Source organism: Chiloscyllium plagiosum, unplaced genomic scaffold (assembly GCF_037043375.1).
Source record: "Chiloscyllium plagiosum isolate Xiang-an unplaced genomic scaffold, Cpla_swu_hap1 HiC_scaffold_17, whole genome shotgun sequence".
Lineage (NCBI taxonomy): Eukaryota > Metazoa > Chordata > Chondrichthyes > Orectolobiformes > Hemiscylliidae > Chiloscyllium > Chiloscyllium plagiosum.
Window position 1 is genome coordinate 78427103 of NW_028270155.1, and position 16925 is coordinate 78444027.

Consider the following 16925-nt stretch of genomic DNA (forward strand, 5'->3'; position numbering starts at 1 on the left):
GGGAGTCCAGAACTAGAGAGCATAGTTTTAGGATGAGAAGGTAAAGATGTAAAAGAGACATAAGGGGCAACTTTTTAATGCAAAGGATGGTGCATGTACGGAATGAGCTGCCAGAGGAAGTGGTGGAGGCAAATGCAATTACATGAATAGAAAGGGTTTAGAGGGATATCGGCAAAGTGCTGGCAAATGGGACTATATTAATTTAGGATATCTAGTCAGCATGTACGAGTAGGACAAAAGGATCTGTTTCCGTGGTGTAGATCTCTATGACTCTATATGACCTGAAATGAACCTCTGCATACATTGTGATTTCTTCTCGCTGTTTAGGAATTATACCATACTTAGACCCAACTAGATTGAGAGCAGGGTATGTCAGCTTATCCTCAGGCATCTCTCGTTTTCTCTAGAAAGTCAAGATTTAGCATTCATTAGATTATTTTATATTGCAGTCAAGACACAAGCATACATTCTTAACATGGGCAATTAGTTTGTTGGACTGACTTTGCTTACTCTTCATTACAACCATAATAGTTTGCAGTTTCTCACTCTGAACCGTTTCTTGCCAAGAATATCACACCACATCACAAAAAGCAAACATTATGTTTCAATTTTACTAATATTAATAGAGTTTTAATTTAAAGTCACCAAGGATATTTTGCAATAATGCAGTGTTTTGAAGAAAAAGTTGCATGCATTAGTTTAATTTAATTAGGTTTTTGAATTCTGACAAGTGATTTTCTGTTTTAATACATTCTGCTACAGATTGAGCATGCAGTGCAGCAATGAAACAAAAATACATGTGTTTGTTAATAATGATAAAAAATAATCACAGGTAACATTGCTTTAAAGTAAAAGTATGGGAGGCAATTACTTGAAATAAATTAGTAACGGCTTTCATTTGGACGGTATATGGGGCAGGATTTGACTGAACATACCCTGATATTAACTTAATTAAGTTAGCACAATGAGAGAAAAATAAGAACTGTACTTACCATTGACAATAGAAAATTAATTACCGCCCTTTTGAGTAAAGGAAGGTAATTATTTCAATAGTTCAGTTCAACAGTAATAAATAAAGCACTGAAGTCTGAAGAGCATTTTCAAAGAATTCATAAGGTACACTTAATGCCAGACGGTATGTTTTAAAGTAAATTATTGATGTTTTAGGTTAGAAAATGGGTCAGCTATTTAGGGAAGAACGTGTTCAGGTTGGTGACAATGAAAGAAATGCAACAACCGGGTATATTTTTGTCGAAAAAGTAAACCACAAAATTTCGGTGATCAAAAAAGGTACTTTTGACCTGCTGTGCAGTATTCCTCAATCATAGATAATTTTCTGTCCGCTTGAAACAATAAAACACAGGATAAGCATTGCATCTGCACATCATTCTGCTACCTACAACAGTTCAGCTGGGATATTTCACAGCAAGAAGTGCAATAATGGAGTAAAGCTTTCTGAAGACGTCAAGAAAGGAATTTCATTTTTGCTGTACCTGCAGTACAGAGGTGAATCGATTCTACATGACTTACAATTTTTACTGGGATGTAAACCTCAGTGGCAAGGTCAATATTCTCTGCCAATAACTGCTTACCATTAACAGTCCAGTTGCAAACCAGCTTCTTGGCTTACTGGTGTCCAGGTAATTTAGGTACATTGTTGTCAAGGAGGGAGTCCCAGGTACTAGATGTATTGAAAGATCAGGCTTTTTTGCATATTAAATTCAAGGATGTAGAATCAAACATATTTTAAAAACCAAATTCAAATCCAGGCCTACAATTGAGATGATAAATCTGCTGAATTCAATTAAAGACTCTAACAGCTTTGAAAATATATTTAAAGGGATTAAATCTGCTGGTTGAATGCATTCAGTTGCAGTCAAGAATCAATAAGTGTCATTGAATTGTGTCCTCTGGAGTTGGCACATGGGCTTCAAGTTTGGCCCAAATGTTCTCGGTTATTCCTGAATATGTCTCCGCTTCTTTTCAGTTGCCACACATAGGGAGGCTCCTCTCACATTTCATTGATTTTAAAAATTAAAAATGAAAGCAGTTTGCATCACAACAACTCATCTATTTCTATTTCAAGACAACATTTTGCTGCAGCGCATTGCAGTAGCAGAGAAGCAGCCTCCAGTAAAACTTGTAGAAGGAAGCCAACTTGTTCAAGCTGCCTGCATAATATATTTAGAAGAAAGTAAGGACTGCAGATACTGGAGAGTCAGAGTCCAAAAGGGTGGCACTGGAAAAGGACAGCGGGTCAGACAGCATCCAAGGAGCAGGTGAGTTGACGTTTCGGGCATAAGCCCTTCTATCCTTCTTGATGAAGGCAGAACGTTTGAAATATCTACTCACCTGCTCCTCGGATGCTGCCTGATCTGCTGTGCTTTTCCAGTGTCATCCTTTTCAACGATACATAATATTTTCAGTTCTTTGGTACAGGCAATGGTAGAAGTCAGGCATAACCACTGATCTCAACTTAATAGATGAGTTAAGTTTGAACAGTAAAGAAATAAAAGGGAGAACAATCATCTCGATTTGTAAATTTTTAAAAAAGTATCATTCAAAAAGCCAATGTAATATTACGTCTGTAATCAACATGGTAAAATTATTTTGTATATTGTCACTTGTTAAGTATGAAAGAAAAGAAAAATCATAGCTATTTCCCAGCTGCAAATCTATGATTGATGGTTAAATATATTAGCACAAGTTAACTAATACAGCTTACACGTTTATGAACAAGTTTGACTGTTGAAAATAGTTGCAACGGTTTGGGAAACTGCCTACCATTTTCTATTTTCTTGAGTTTTGTTTTTATTCAACTGAATTTGTGCTTTTGAGAGCTGATGAAATCTTCAAGACCTATCTTGATATGTTAGGTGTGTATATATAATATATAATATTTGTGTTCCCAGTTTAAATTTTTCAACTCGACTTCACAATTAAAATAGACAGAATAAAAGAAATTTGCCTCACCACATCTTCATGCTGAGTTGGATTTATTGTTTTTTTCTCTCGCCCTCCTGAGAAATAAAAATGACATGAGCCGACAATAAAAAAGGATGATACTTGGACTCATCAGAAACCAAAGGCAATTGTAAACAGGTTACAATAGGACCAACAGTTTTGCAATGTAGCTCTAGACATTACACACAGATGCTTTGAATTTATGTCTTGAGGGTTGAAGCAATGGAAATTTCTTTCAGCAATGTGCTTCACTATGACGATTCTGATCTACATCTTAGCAAACTGAAACTGCAAACGTTCTTATTTTAGATTTGATGTGAATCAGGTTTGAAAAAAGTTTCACGTAAAATAGTTGTTTAAATTGTGCAGTTTAGAAATGAGCTCCCAATTATATTAATTTCAATGGGACATTTCATTCCTGTACATACCTTTGGTTTTATAGAACAGAAAACCCTTGGCAATCATCACGGCCAATATTAGAATTGCAAGTGCACCAGCAGCACAACTAGCCACCATTGGAACACTGATTTTCGAGGCAAAATCTGTAACATTAATATAAATTCAAAATTAGAAATTGCAATATAAACTGAAGAAATGCAGTTTTAAATATCATAAGGATCATTTTTAATTGTACTGCCTTGGAAAAATGATAAATATAGTACATAAAGGCTGAGCATTTCAATTTTGTTGTCTCTTTATTTATCTGATTGCTATGCAACTGGAAACAAAATGTCTGGAATTTAGAGGAACAGGTAAATGATAAAGGTGTCTCGACTAATGACAAATTTAAAATGAATGGAAACAGCACTACTTATAACAAGTGCTCAGTTTTCTAAGCTATGTTGCAAAATAATAAAGTATTTGTTGAGAGTTTAATTGGATTGCATGCAGATCAAAGTCAGAAAAAAATATAATGGAGCCTGTTTTCAGATTTGTTTGAATTGCTTGTGGAGGTGAAGTTCAGCTAAACTAATTCTAATCTCTACAGCTACGACCCAATCAGCTATGAATCTGTCTTGAGTATTTAATCAAGCATGTGACTCTCTGATCATTGGAAAAATAAACTGGAGCTAACATGATTGGAGGTAAATGGAAAACTTAAATTCGATATTATCCATTCTTCCTCAAGAATTAGCATCAAACTTTCAGTCCTTTGTGAGTAGTCAGTCTATACATGAAAAAAATTATTTGACCTATGGTAAATAGTTTTGGTCAGGTCACATGTGAGAACTATATATCAATTCCAAACAACACAAAGGAAGAAAACTTGAATCCATTAAATGGGGTCAAATTTTGATTTTGACATAACCACATATAATAACTTTCATAACCATTTCCTACTTATTTGTCTATTTTGAAACATATATGAGCATTTAATGTACAACATATTATAAAATGTTACCTTTATTCGTAATAGTGTAGCTGGCATTTGCAGGAAATGAGCTTGAAACATGATATACTTGACACATGTAAACTGTGCCGCTTTGAATGGCCTCTCGCAACTCTAAGGAACTGATGACTTTATAAAGATCCTCAGTTTTTGCTTGCTGTTCATTCCTAAATCCTGTCAAGATGTTTATCCCATTTTTGTGCCAAGTAAGGCTAAAGGCTTTTGGGTAAAAGTCAGACGTTCTGCACTGGAGTCTGAGAGAAGCAGAAAAATGGTCTTCAGATGGCACAGAGACAATTTTCAAAGGGGCTGGTGAAGCTGAATGGAAAATAACACAGACTGGGTAAGTCAACTTTTCATCTTCTGCAAAAATGTACTTGTTAAGTGACCAAAACAACATACTTCCAGCATGCCAGTTGCATGAATTTTTTTATGGACAGCACTTGAAAATAACGTTACATTTATCACATTAAAATATCCTAAAATCCTTTCAAAATATCTTCTGCGTTTATAGGAAAATGAGTTTTCAGGCTTTGTCCTGACTTAATAATAAGAATACAATAGAATCATTAAAGTGCACCTTTCTTTACAAACATGATGATGAATTTGACCTGGAAACTGGGAATTTAGCAAAAACCATCCAAGTGATGGGACTGAGGATTTGGCTGTTCCCATGAGTTAAGGGACATCGAAAATGCATAATATTGCAGATATTCATCCTGTCCCTCTGGGTTCAAATGCAAAACAAAATACATTAAAGTATTTCAATGAATATCTCTGCAAAAGCCAATTGCAAAAATCGGAACCAACCCATGACCAAATGCAGCAAGAATTGTTTGAAAGTAACATTCATGCAACACAAATGCCAGGTAAACACTATCTCCAAGAACAGACAATCTAACTATCAACGCTTGATATTCAATGGAATCACTATCAGTGAATCCCCAACTATTGACATTTTGGGGGTTACCACTGAGCAGAAACTGAACTGGGTTAGCCATATAAATAGAACCGTAGGTCAGAGACTAGGAATACTGCAACAAGTAACTCAGCTGCTGACTCCCCAAAACCTGTGCAGCATTTACAAGCCACATGAGAGGGGTGTGTTGGAATGCTCCCAACTTGCCTGTATACCTGCAGGTCCAGGAGCACTCAAGACGTTTGACACCATCCGCTTATAAAGCTGCCCACTTTATTGGCACTGCAGTAAGTCACTCCACCACAGACACTCAGTAGCAGCAATGTATACCATCAAGATTTACTGCAGAAATTCATCAAAGATCCTGAGAAAATACCTACAAAACCCAAAAGCACTAACATCTAGAAGGGCAAGGGCAGCATGTCTATGAGAACACCACCATCTGCAAGTCTCTCCCAAACCACTCAACATCCTGACATGGAAGCACATCAATATTCCTTCACAATCACTGGGTCAAAATCTTGTAAATGTCTCCAAAATAGCATTTTGGGCTATTTGCAGCACATGGACTGCAGCGATTTTATGCAGCTCCCCACCACTTTGTCAAGAGCAACTAGGGACAGTCAATAAATGCTGGACCAGCTAGCAACACCCATGTCCCAGAAGTGTTTTTTAAATACATAGCAGATCAGAAAATTTGTAGTGCCAGTGGTTTTCCAAGGTTTCAATATTCTTGAACATATTTCATTTTAAATAAGTGCAATTATTTAACACTATTTGTCCAAATCTAATAATTGTTGTTTGTTTTTATCTTTTTCTGAGGTGATACTTACCATAAACAGTAAGTTGTACATTAGTTTCTTTCCCAATCGTTCGCTGTTCGGACTTGACTGCACAGATATATGTTCCAGCGTCCTGGACAGTCACATTCAGAAGATTAAAATAGGCTGCTCCTTTAACTATACGGAAGAACTTTCTGCTATCCTCCTGCAGAAAGGTCTTATCACCTTCTCTCCACCAGTAAGCGATAACATTCGAATGGTCGATTTGGTAGGAGAAAGGACATAGCATGATAGCTGTTGAACCTCTCTGCGCCGTTATCAGTTTAAGATCCGGCTTCACTTTGGCTGAAATACCCCCAGCAGTACCTGTCAACCAAGGATGCACACCGAGATTAAACAGAAAAACGGTCTGCACCACCCAAATAACATCATTATTCCACACTATTGATGCAACAGCATTTTACCGTATTTAATGTTCGACTAATTCTCCAATTTTTTAAACTATTGTCTGAAATAAATGTCATATTTTCTTCCCAGAAACGCAGTAAATGAATTCTGGGAACATTTGACTTGACAAAAAAACAACATTTTATCGTTTTTTAAAATCCAGATTAACTTTAAATTACATTGTGTCTTGATTATGAACAGTTAATGCACAGCAAACGAAATATGTACCTGCACACAAGATGCACCGCAGACAGACATCCCATAGTGAACAATCCTTAGACATACTGGCAGGAAAAATATGAGACCATCAGTTGTGACTGAGATCAGGATAGACAAATGCCTCTTAAACGTTGCTCTTTGTCCCTCATTGAACCACATACATGCGTGTGAGTCAATGAGCACATGACTATTTGTTCAATGAGTGAATAAAAAATCATGCCTTTCCAAATAAGATCCGCTCTTTTTGTGACGGGAAACCACCACAAAACATTATGACATTCGAGAGAGTACACTGAAGGTATTCTGGAAGCAGTTGCTGCAACCTAAAAATGTGGCTGAGAAACGATTGGATGGAATGATACATTTGCCACTGAAATTGGGATGCACAAAACTGAGGTAGGCTGAGAAATTATGGATGGGGAAGAGATCCTTAGCCTTCATTTTGAGGTCAGTGATTGGTGGATATAGATTTAAAAAGATTGGAAGAAAAGCTTAAGGGGAGATGACGAAACAGTTTATCCCAGAGTGTGGTAGCTATCTAAATTCTTTGGTCTGAAAGAATATTACAGGCAGACAACTTTGATTCTTTCACAAGTTATTTTTGTTTGGATGTGCACTTGAAGTGCTGCAATCTGCAATGCTTCGCACTAAATCCTCCATAGTATGATTTGTTGTGTTGGCCTTTTGTTTGGCTGGTTTTGCTGGTTTGCTTTTGGTTTTCAGTGTTGTTAACATTTTAAAACAAAATCATTTTATGAAGCAGCCCATTGTAATTGTAGCAATTTGAAGGGCATGAAGACAAAACTACTGCTAAACTCTGTATTGCAAGCACGAAAACAGGGCACAATGATAAACCTCTCACTGCTGTTTTGTAAAAAACTGAGCAGCAATGTCAGATAAATCTGCTAAAATTCCATTTCTTATTACTTTTTCGGCTCTACATATTAGTATCATGTCTTTGACATTATTTCTCTCAATCTATGTGCAGGCTTTTCTCAATGATTCTTGGCTATGTAACCCGGCGGCACGGTGGCACAGTGGTTAGCACTGCTGCCTCACAGCGCCAGAGACCTGGGTTCAATTCCCGACTCAGGCAACTGACTGTGTGGAGTTTGCACATTCTCCCCGTGTCTGCGTGGGTTTCCTCCGGGTGCTCCGGTTTCCTCCCACAGTCACAAAGATTAGGTGAATTGGCCATGCTAAATTGCCCGTAGTGTTAGGTTAAAGGGGTGAATGTAGGGGTATGGGTGGGTTGCGCTTCGGCGGGTCGGTGTGGACTTGTTGGGCCGAAGGGCCTGTTTCCACACTGTAAGTAATCTAATCAAACCCCTTTTCACCAATCACTCTCAAATGAAGATATTCACGACTTTACCAAGGACTAGAAAAACACCAGACTGGTGTAAGCCATATTCTAGGAGTTATGAAATAACTGATATTGATCACAAATTTAAAATTGAGAAGTGCTTGATCTGCTTGTTGGATTAGTGTGTTAAATTACAGATCTAATTCTTGTAATTTGTGACATTGTTTCTTTAACTGATGTGACATACAAGCTGATTATTCAATGATCGTTTTCCCCCTTATTGTTCTGGAGCTTCTGCAGCCTTCTTTCCTATGTTCTGCATTAATTTTGTCAAGAAAATGTCTCATCATGAGGAAACCGCATTGAGTATTATCTGTCTCGGGAATCCATCAATTCCATAACAATACAAGGATCCTGGAAAAGGGATGAATTTGGGAATTAGCAATTGTTGTGATCCGTTTTGCACAGAGATGTTAAGAAGTATATTTATCATGATATGAATGTTTTCAGTTTAAAGCTATAACAGATGCACTATTAATATGTGTTATTCATATTCATTCACTGTCTGTGAATCCCTATTAATCACTATCTAGATTAGTTATTTCATTCTGAAGTGCTCTGATAATTTAAGAGAATATGTTTGCAGATCAAATGTCCTATTTTGTTCTGGACAATACCATTGTCCAGAATTCTGTTGCAGCTGCTGTCATCCAGGTAATGGCAAGTGGAAATGTTCCATAAAACTATGTAATTGTACTCCTTGGATAGAAGGCAGACATTCCTGAGTCATGATATGGATCACCCCACGTTAGAACAGTGATCTTCTGAGTTGCTCCTAGATCCAAATTACCTATCCCTTTCCTAGTAGCACATTGGATGGGCCTGAACTACACTGACTGCACTATAGAGTCTGAGAGTCATACAGACCCTTTGGTCCAACCAGTCCATGCTGAACATAATCCCGATCTAAACTTGTCCTACTTGCCTGCTCCCAACCCATATCCCCATAAACATTTCTTATTTACGTACTTATCCTAAGCTCTTTTAAATGTTGCAATTGTACACCCACCCACCACTTCCTCAGGAAGTTCACTCCACACGTGAACCACCCTCTGTGTAAACAACTTTCTCCTCCCATTTTTTTTAAATCTCTCTTCTCTCACATTAAAAATGTGTCCCTTAGTCTTGAGATCTGTAATCCTAGGGAAAAGACAACTACAGTTAACTCCATCTATACCTCCATTAGTTAAGAAACTTCTCTATAAGGTCATTGCTTAACCTTCTATGCTCCAGTGAAAAAGGTCCCAGCCTTTCTTTACAACTCAAGCCTTCCATCCTGCCAACAGTTCACTTCCAGTTTCATAAGGCTACCTAAATGTGAATAATAAATAATGTGATCAGTCCAAAGATGTGCAGGTAAGGTGAATTGGCCATGCTAAATTGCCCGTAGTGTTAGGTAAGGAGTAAATGTAGGGGTATGGGTGGGTTGCGCTTCGGCGGGTCGGTGTGGACTTGTTGGGCCGAAGGGCATGTTTCCACACTGTAATCTAAGCTAATCTAATCAGTGATGCACATATTGGATTGAAAAATTCCTGAATTGCATATGACCATATTCCGGAGAACAACTGTCAAGTATATAGGTTATAGCCAAGATTGTCTTGGAGAGAATTCAAATTTTAATTCTCCAGCTGAGAATTGATATATGCAAGCTATGTTTTATCAGTTAACATATCTTCTACTACTGGAGACCATGTGGACTGAATTAACTTGTCTTCAGCATTATGATTGCGATGTGTGGTCTTTCCAGGTGTTGCAATGTTGCAGCAATGCATGGCTTTTCTGTGAATTGTTGAAGTTTAAAATCTCTTTTAAGTCATGGGATTTTAATCATTATTTTACCCCACTGTTAAAAACATGACGTCTCCTCCTGTCATGTGTGTGCTTTGTTATTTTTCATCAAGCAATAAATGTGACACGATTGACTGCAGAAATATGGTTGCTGCACTTGTGGTCAGATCATTTAACAATGTGCAAGTGGAAAGAGAGGTAGCAACTCTGCAGTTCAATGATAAAATATGTAAGTAACTGAAATCTAAAACATTTCAAAGTTTGGCTGTTCAGTAAGACTATTAGTAAATTAAACAAGTATGTTCATAAACGAATATGTGTTTCATGCGTTGAGATCACCTGTAGAATATTTCAACTTGCTGATACACTCAATTGAATGATAAGTGTTACACAATCCACTGACATGTAGGTGGCTCCAGGTTGCACACTTTGTCAGCAAAATAACAAACCAATCCACTGCTCTCAGTTACCTCAAGAGTCAGACTACCTTGATGGAATGACTTTAACTTATATGTGTGTGCCTGCATGTCAACATGTAGTGTATTTAGAAATGCAGAAAGTAGTTTTCAGTAAAGAATAACTTTTTGTTATTTGAACAATATTTGAAGAAATAATTGCCTTTCATGTATCTAAGAAATATTTCTTGGACCAAATTCATCATTGGTGAATGCCCAGTTTGAGGATCACTAAATTATACTGTAGTAAAACATATAGGAAAAGAAAGCATCATATAAGCAAGTACAAGTTACATTTATTCATTCACTAACAAAAGGACAACCATTGGGAACTTGCATGAAGCTCAGTTCTTTCAGACTCTGGATACTCGGAATCTGGGTCCAATTGGGATGCCTGGAAATAGTGACTCACTGACATGTTACTTGGCGATGAAGTTTCCATTTCCGGTGGGAAGTCACTTGATGCCTAAAGCCCTCTGAAAGAATTCACAATCTGAATAGTAGTCGAGAATTCAGAGGGCTCTGAGTAACTTACCTGTTCTGAAGAACAGTCTTAGTGGGCGGGAAATGTTAACTCTGTTTCTTTCTCTTTCGACAGATGCTGCCAAACATGCTGAGATTCTCGAGCATTATCTCTGTTTGTTACTTACCTGTCACTTGTTATTATATGGAAGCATTTGAGGCTAAAACTTCAAAGGCTTTCAAGAAAGATGCCAGTGTAGTTCTTAAGGGATCATTGGATACGGGGAGAAAGTAGGAACAGGGTACTGAACTGGATGTGTAGCTATGATCAAATAGAATCACCCAGACTCGAAGAGCTGAATGGCCTGCTCCTGCTCCAATATGCCATGTTTCACAAGGAAAAACAAGTATCAGAATAAACCTTGCATTATCTCCAAGTTAATGAAAATCTGACCCCTGTTGAACAGACCCCATCCCACCCTGCTGGGCAGTCCACTCCTACTAGATCAGTTTAACTTAAACCACCCTCAGAAACTGATACTCACCCGTAGGAACTAAGCACTACACTAAACACTGCCACCACAGACCTATGCACCTGACCCTATCCAACCCATCTTCCCGTCTCATTCAAATACTGACTCTGACTGGTCCTCATCAACTTTTCCCTACAACTCCTCAACCACCTACCAAAACTACCCAATGCATTTGCTACTCTGCAACACCCTACAAAAACCAAGACAAATTTTATCTCCACATACTTTGATTGAAGATTTCTCTTTTTGATGGGAAGATACTGTTATTTGAAGTTAGATTCAGAAGTTGTTTTGACTTCTGTTGTTGAATATTTGGATGCTGCTTGCCAAAATGGACTAATCATAAAAAGCTCTCAGAGAGAATGAAGGATACTATTTTTTTTAGATTAGATTAGATTACTTACAGTGTGGAAACAGGCCCTTCGGCCCAACAAGTCCACACCGACCCACCGAAGCGTAACCCATGCATTCCCCTACATTTACCCCTTTACCTAACACTACAGGCAATTTAGCATGGCCAATTCACCTGACGTGCACATCTTTGGACTGTGGGAGGAAACCGGAGCACCCGGAGGAAACCCACGCAGACACGGGGAGAATGTGCAAACTCCACACAGTCAGTTGCCTGAGTCGGGAATTGAACCCAGGTCTCTGGTGCTGTGAGTTTGTGCCACCGTGACTTTGCATTTGTCACATCACTATTTATGACTCAGTGTAGCTTTCTGCACTACTGCAGTCCCTTGCTGCTTTCCCTTCGTCTCCTCAACCTGTTGCAAACCGAACTGGAATACTGTTTAAAATGGTGCTTCAACTCATACACAGATCAAATTTAAGATTGCTGGCATGGTACATTTTTATGATTTTTTTGTTTCAGCAAATAAAGTTAATTTTATACTGGAAATCTGTACAGACTCCTTATTCTAGTCTGTGGTCTGTCCCAGAAGCATTTAATTCTCATAACTGTAAGAACTAATTCATTTGTTCAAATGTCAAGCAAATTCCCAGTTAACTCCTTTGTGGTTGATGTCGACATTGCATCAGTCTGTCTTGGTGAAAAGAATCACCAGTTACTTATTTATTATTTAACCAGGATGACTGTCTGGGTGGAGTTTGCACATTCTCCCCGTGACTGCGTGGGTTTTCTCCACGTGCTCCGGTTTCTTCTCACAGGTTGGGTGAATTAGCCACGCTAAATTGTCCATAGTATTCAGGAATGCTAGGGGAATGGGTCTGGGTAAGATACACTTCGGAGGGTCGGTGTGGAATTGTTTGGCCCAATGGCCTGTTTCCACACTGTAGGGATTCTATGATTTCTAAGATTCTATGAATTAGAGAAATCAAAAATGTGTTCTAACTGAGCTCGCAACTGAAAATCCCAAATTATCAGATACTCTGCAACATCCTGCCCCAGACAAGACACAACCAGCTTCCCTGCCCCAAAGAACCCATGAGAGAGAGAGAGAGAGAGAGAGAGAGAGAGAATCAGTGGATGAGTGCCATGCCTCTAGGAATTCCCTGGCTGTTCTCTGTTTGGCTTGTCCTATAATTGTAGTGTTGTCCCAGTCGAACTCATGTTGCTTGTCATCCACGTTTGTGGCTACTAAGGATAGCTGATCGTGTCGTTTCGTGGCTAGTTGGTGTTCATGGATACGGATCGTTAGCTGCCTTCCTGTTTGTCCTATGTAGTGTTTTGTGCAGTCCATGCATGGGATTTTGTACACTACGTTGATTTTGTTCATGCTGGGTATCGGGTCCTTTGCGTGGTGAGTTGTTGCCTGAGAGTAGCTGTTGGTTTGTGTGCTGTTATGAGTCCCAATGGTCGTAGTAATCTGGCTGTTAGTTCAAAAATGTTCTTGATGTATGGTAACATGGCTAGTCCTTTGGGTAGTGGCATGTCCTCATTCCGTTGTCTTTCCCTTAGGTCATCTGTTGATGAACTACGAAAGTAACCAACCCTACACACACACAAAAAAAATTGCATCAAGACACTGTTCAAAAGGGCCAAAATACACTGCAGCACACCAGAACTGCAAAAAGGGGAAGAAGAACACCTATACAATGTATCTGCCAAAAACGGATACCCCCTCAAAGTTTGTGAGAAGATTTGTAGCTCGGGTGCTCGTTGCTGTGGTTCTATTCGCTGAGCTGGAAGTTTTGTTGCAAACGTTTCATCCCCTGTCTAGGTGACATCCTCAGTGATTGGGAGCCTCCTGTGAAGCGCTTCTGTGGTGTTTCCTTCGGCATTTATAGTGGCCTGTCCCTGCCGCTTCCGGTTGTCAGTTTCAGCTGTCCGCTGTAGTGGCCGGTATATTGGGTCCAGGTCGATGTGTTTGTTGATGGAGTTTGTGGATCAGTGCCATGCTTCTAGGAATTCCCTGGCTATTACAGGGCAAGCCAAACAAAGAACAGCCACAAACTCCATCAATAAACACATCGACCTGGACCCAATATACCGGCCACTACAGCGGACAGCTGAAACTGACAACCAGAAGCGGCAGGGACAGGCCACTATTAATGCCGGAGGAAACACCACAGAAGCGCTTCACAGGAGGCTCCCAAGCACTGAGGATGTTACCTAGACAGGCAAGGAAACGGTTGCAACAGAAACTTCCAGCTCGGCGAACAGGACTACAGCAACGGATACCCCCTTTTTGTTTTACATTCAATTGTTGTTTCTCCAACGTTTTCCTTTAAGCTTCACCCCCAAAATTCGCAAGCATCATTCCTGAGACTTCATCCATCTTGGTCTCACTCATCCCCTCATTATTTAAGAGATAAAGTTCCTCTGCCTGATTCCTTTTTAGGGGTATCTGTTTCATTAAGTCATTGGTTGAACCTTTGTATACAGGGCATGATGCAACAGCCAATGGCCACCAATACCCCAGCTACTATTATTAGAGAAGTAAGGATGGAGATCACCACCCCCTTCCATTTTCCAAACCATAATTCAAGCCATCCCGTGAGAGATGTGTCTACTTCTGAATTTTCAGCCAGTTCCTCTGCTAAGGTAGAAAATCCCCTTAAGGTCTGATTAATTGAACCATTAGGTGCAGTGTTATTAGGAATAAAAGTACAACAGCTTCTTCCTAACGTCACACACACACACACACACCTTTCCAGCTAAAATCATATCAAGGGCCATTCTGTTTTCCTATACCATCCTACCTGTCGCATCAAGCTGTTCTGATATTCCTTTAACCGTATCTCTTCTATAATTTATAAATCGCTGTTGATTATAGAAAATGTAATTTGTCCAATCTACATTTTTATTAACTGTTACCCACCAAAAGAGAGCTGACTCAAAGCCTGCTGCAAGCTGGTTGTGAGCCTTGAACTCATCAGGTACCCCACTAGGGACTCCTATAGATTCGAGATAAATCCTGTCATCGAAAGAAGTACCTAACAGTGATCGCTTACTCCTTCCTTTTTTCCCTACTATCTTTTCCTTCTCAAATGCCAGGGTAAATGGAATTGCCAATTGTACAATTACACATATCCCTCTCCAATCTGGAGGTAGGGTTGGTCTCAATACTTTGCCTCCACAGTACCACCACAGATCCACTCAGGGAACCTTCAGTGCTGAGTAGTTATCCTTATCCTTTTCGGTGACATTCTTAACTTCTGTACATAATTTCTGCTCCCCCAAGTCTCTAGACGATTTGGACCTTGCCTATGTACTCACGACGCGTGATTTCCGATTGTGGCTGAACACATGGGTTGAAGTGGTGCTGTTCAGTCTTCCTTCTCTTAGGGAGGGATCATCAGAGATAGGGAGGTGCAGTTCCTATCATTCCATGCAGTCTCATCCTGATACAGGGCTATCATACATTCCTGTCTCGCTTCCATCCGAGCAGAAAGGGGACAACCTGGGCCACTGGTCTACTGGAGGCACATGCATCACAATTGCTTTTATTCAAACTTTCTATTGTGTACTTTACCCATTCTACCCAAGCATTTGTATCTCCGTAGTCAGTTTCTATTTTGATGGTCTATTTCAAGTCCTTCACCACTGTAATTTTTACCACTTTAGGGTCATCGGGAGGGGTGAATGGTTGTATCTTATTATCCAGTTGTTCTGCCTGTTTTCCCTTTCCTTCGCTAATTCGAGAACAAAAGCCCGAGAAATCATTCCCGTTTGTTTACATTTCTATCCCAAATGTTTCATTTGATTGTATCCGATAGGTGCCCCCCAGCCCCTCCCACTCCCCACCCCCCCACAGAGTTGTTTCGTGCCTTGTGGTTTTCTTTATCATTAGGTGTATTGGGTTACACTTTTTATCGGGACAATCGAAAGCTGCTTGGAAGGGGGCCCGGTGTACTGTGATGAGACCATTATACCAAGTATCATCCCCAAGGCCATTCCCGTAGGAGTTAAGATGTACCTCTGAGCTGTGGTGCTGTCTTTGATTATCTCTATCCCCACGATTTACTAAGCTGCATGTATCGGCATCTATTACTTGCAGATTATCAGACTCAGGGACCGTTAATAACACATATGAAGACAATGTTTGACAAAATCCCAATAATAAGAGAACTAGTATCATAACCTTAAGCATCCCCAACATTCTTAAAATCGTGCTGAAGCACCGAGAGACTTAATATACAATCCCATAGAAATAATCCCGCGCTCACGTCGCCACTGTATAATCGGTTACTCAAAGTCTCTTTAGCCTGAGTTTCAGTGGTTCTTGTGTTGATTCGGCTGTCCAGACTTCTTCCTCAACTGGAGATTCCACTGGCCCTTTGATCCGAGTGTAGTGAGTCCATTCCTTTCCCCGCCATTCTTATCGCTGTTTCAGTGGTCAAAAGAGCCTGATATGGCCCTTCCCAGTCCAGTTGCAATTTAGTCTCTGTCCATGATTTTACTAAGACCCAATCTCCCTGTGAAATCAGATGAACAGCAAATTCAAGGGGTGGAGTCTGTGCCAATAAACCCTGTTTCCTGAGGAAAGACAAAGAGGAGGACAGGCCCAGTATATAGTTCTTTAAGAACACGTCTTTACTTTCGGGAATTGGCAGTGGCCAGAGGATATGCCTCCACCCATCCGGATAAATGATCAGCTATTACCAACGTATACCTCAGTCTTCCTACTCTGGGTAGTTCAGTATAATCTACTTGTATACTCTGGAAGGGTCTCAATCCCAGGTTTCTTCCTCCCGGGACTTGTTTCCTTAACACTTTCTTATTTACTTTTATTTTGCACGTTATGCATCCCTCACATATCTGTTTGGCTATCATATATATCCCTTTGCATCCATATTTCCTTAAGACATTACTTGCACTCCCCAGTGGCTCCCCTGATGTAAGTTTCCGACTATCCTCTTCCAATAGGGCTGTTGCTGCCATTGCCTGCACACACGCTGACCAGTAATGTAGCTTTCCATTCTTTAATTAACAATGAATTAATGCAGTCATGATTTAAATTAACCATGAATCAATATGACAGGTCACTGAGAACGTGTAAAGGATTCCTGCCAATTAATATTGATTCAGGCGAACACAATCGATTATTATAAATATTATATAATACATATATATTAATTATATACATATATATTATATAAATAAAATACTCATTATCTGTAATCCAGAGTGGAAACGC

At 39.5% G+C, this 16925-nt stretch overlaps 1 protein-coding gene across 1 annotated transcript; it reads right to left on the minus strand.

Moving 5' to 3' along the window:
- Nucleotides 1-211: 211 nt before the first annotated feature.
- Nucleotides 212-6785, minus strand: LOC148147427 (natural cytotoxicity triggering receptor 3 ligand 1-like). Its single transcript, XM_087995626.1, has 6 exons — nucleotides 6737-6785; nucleotides 6107-6421; nucleotides 4367-4672; nucleotides 3393-3506; nucleotides 2974-3020; nucleotides 212-403 (listed from the first exon to the last, which is right to left on the minus strand). Exons 1-6 carry the CDS (start codon nucleotides 6783-6785, stop codon nucleotides 212-214), a joined length of 1023 nt encoding a protein of 340 aa, XP_087851752.1.
- Between the last annotated feature and the right edge of the window lie 10140 nt (nucleotides 6786-16925).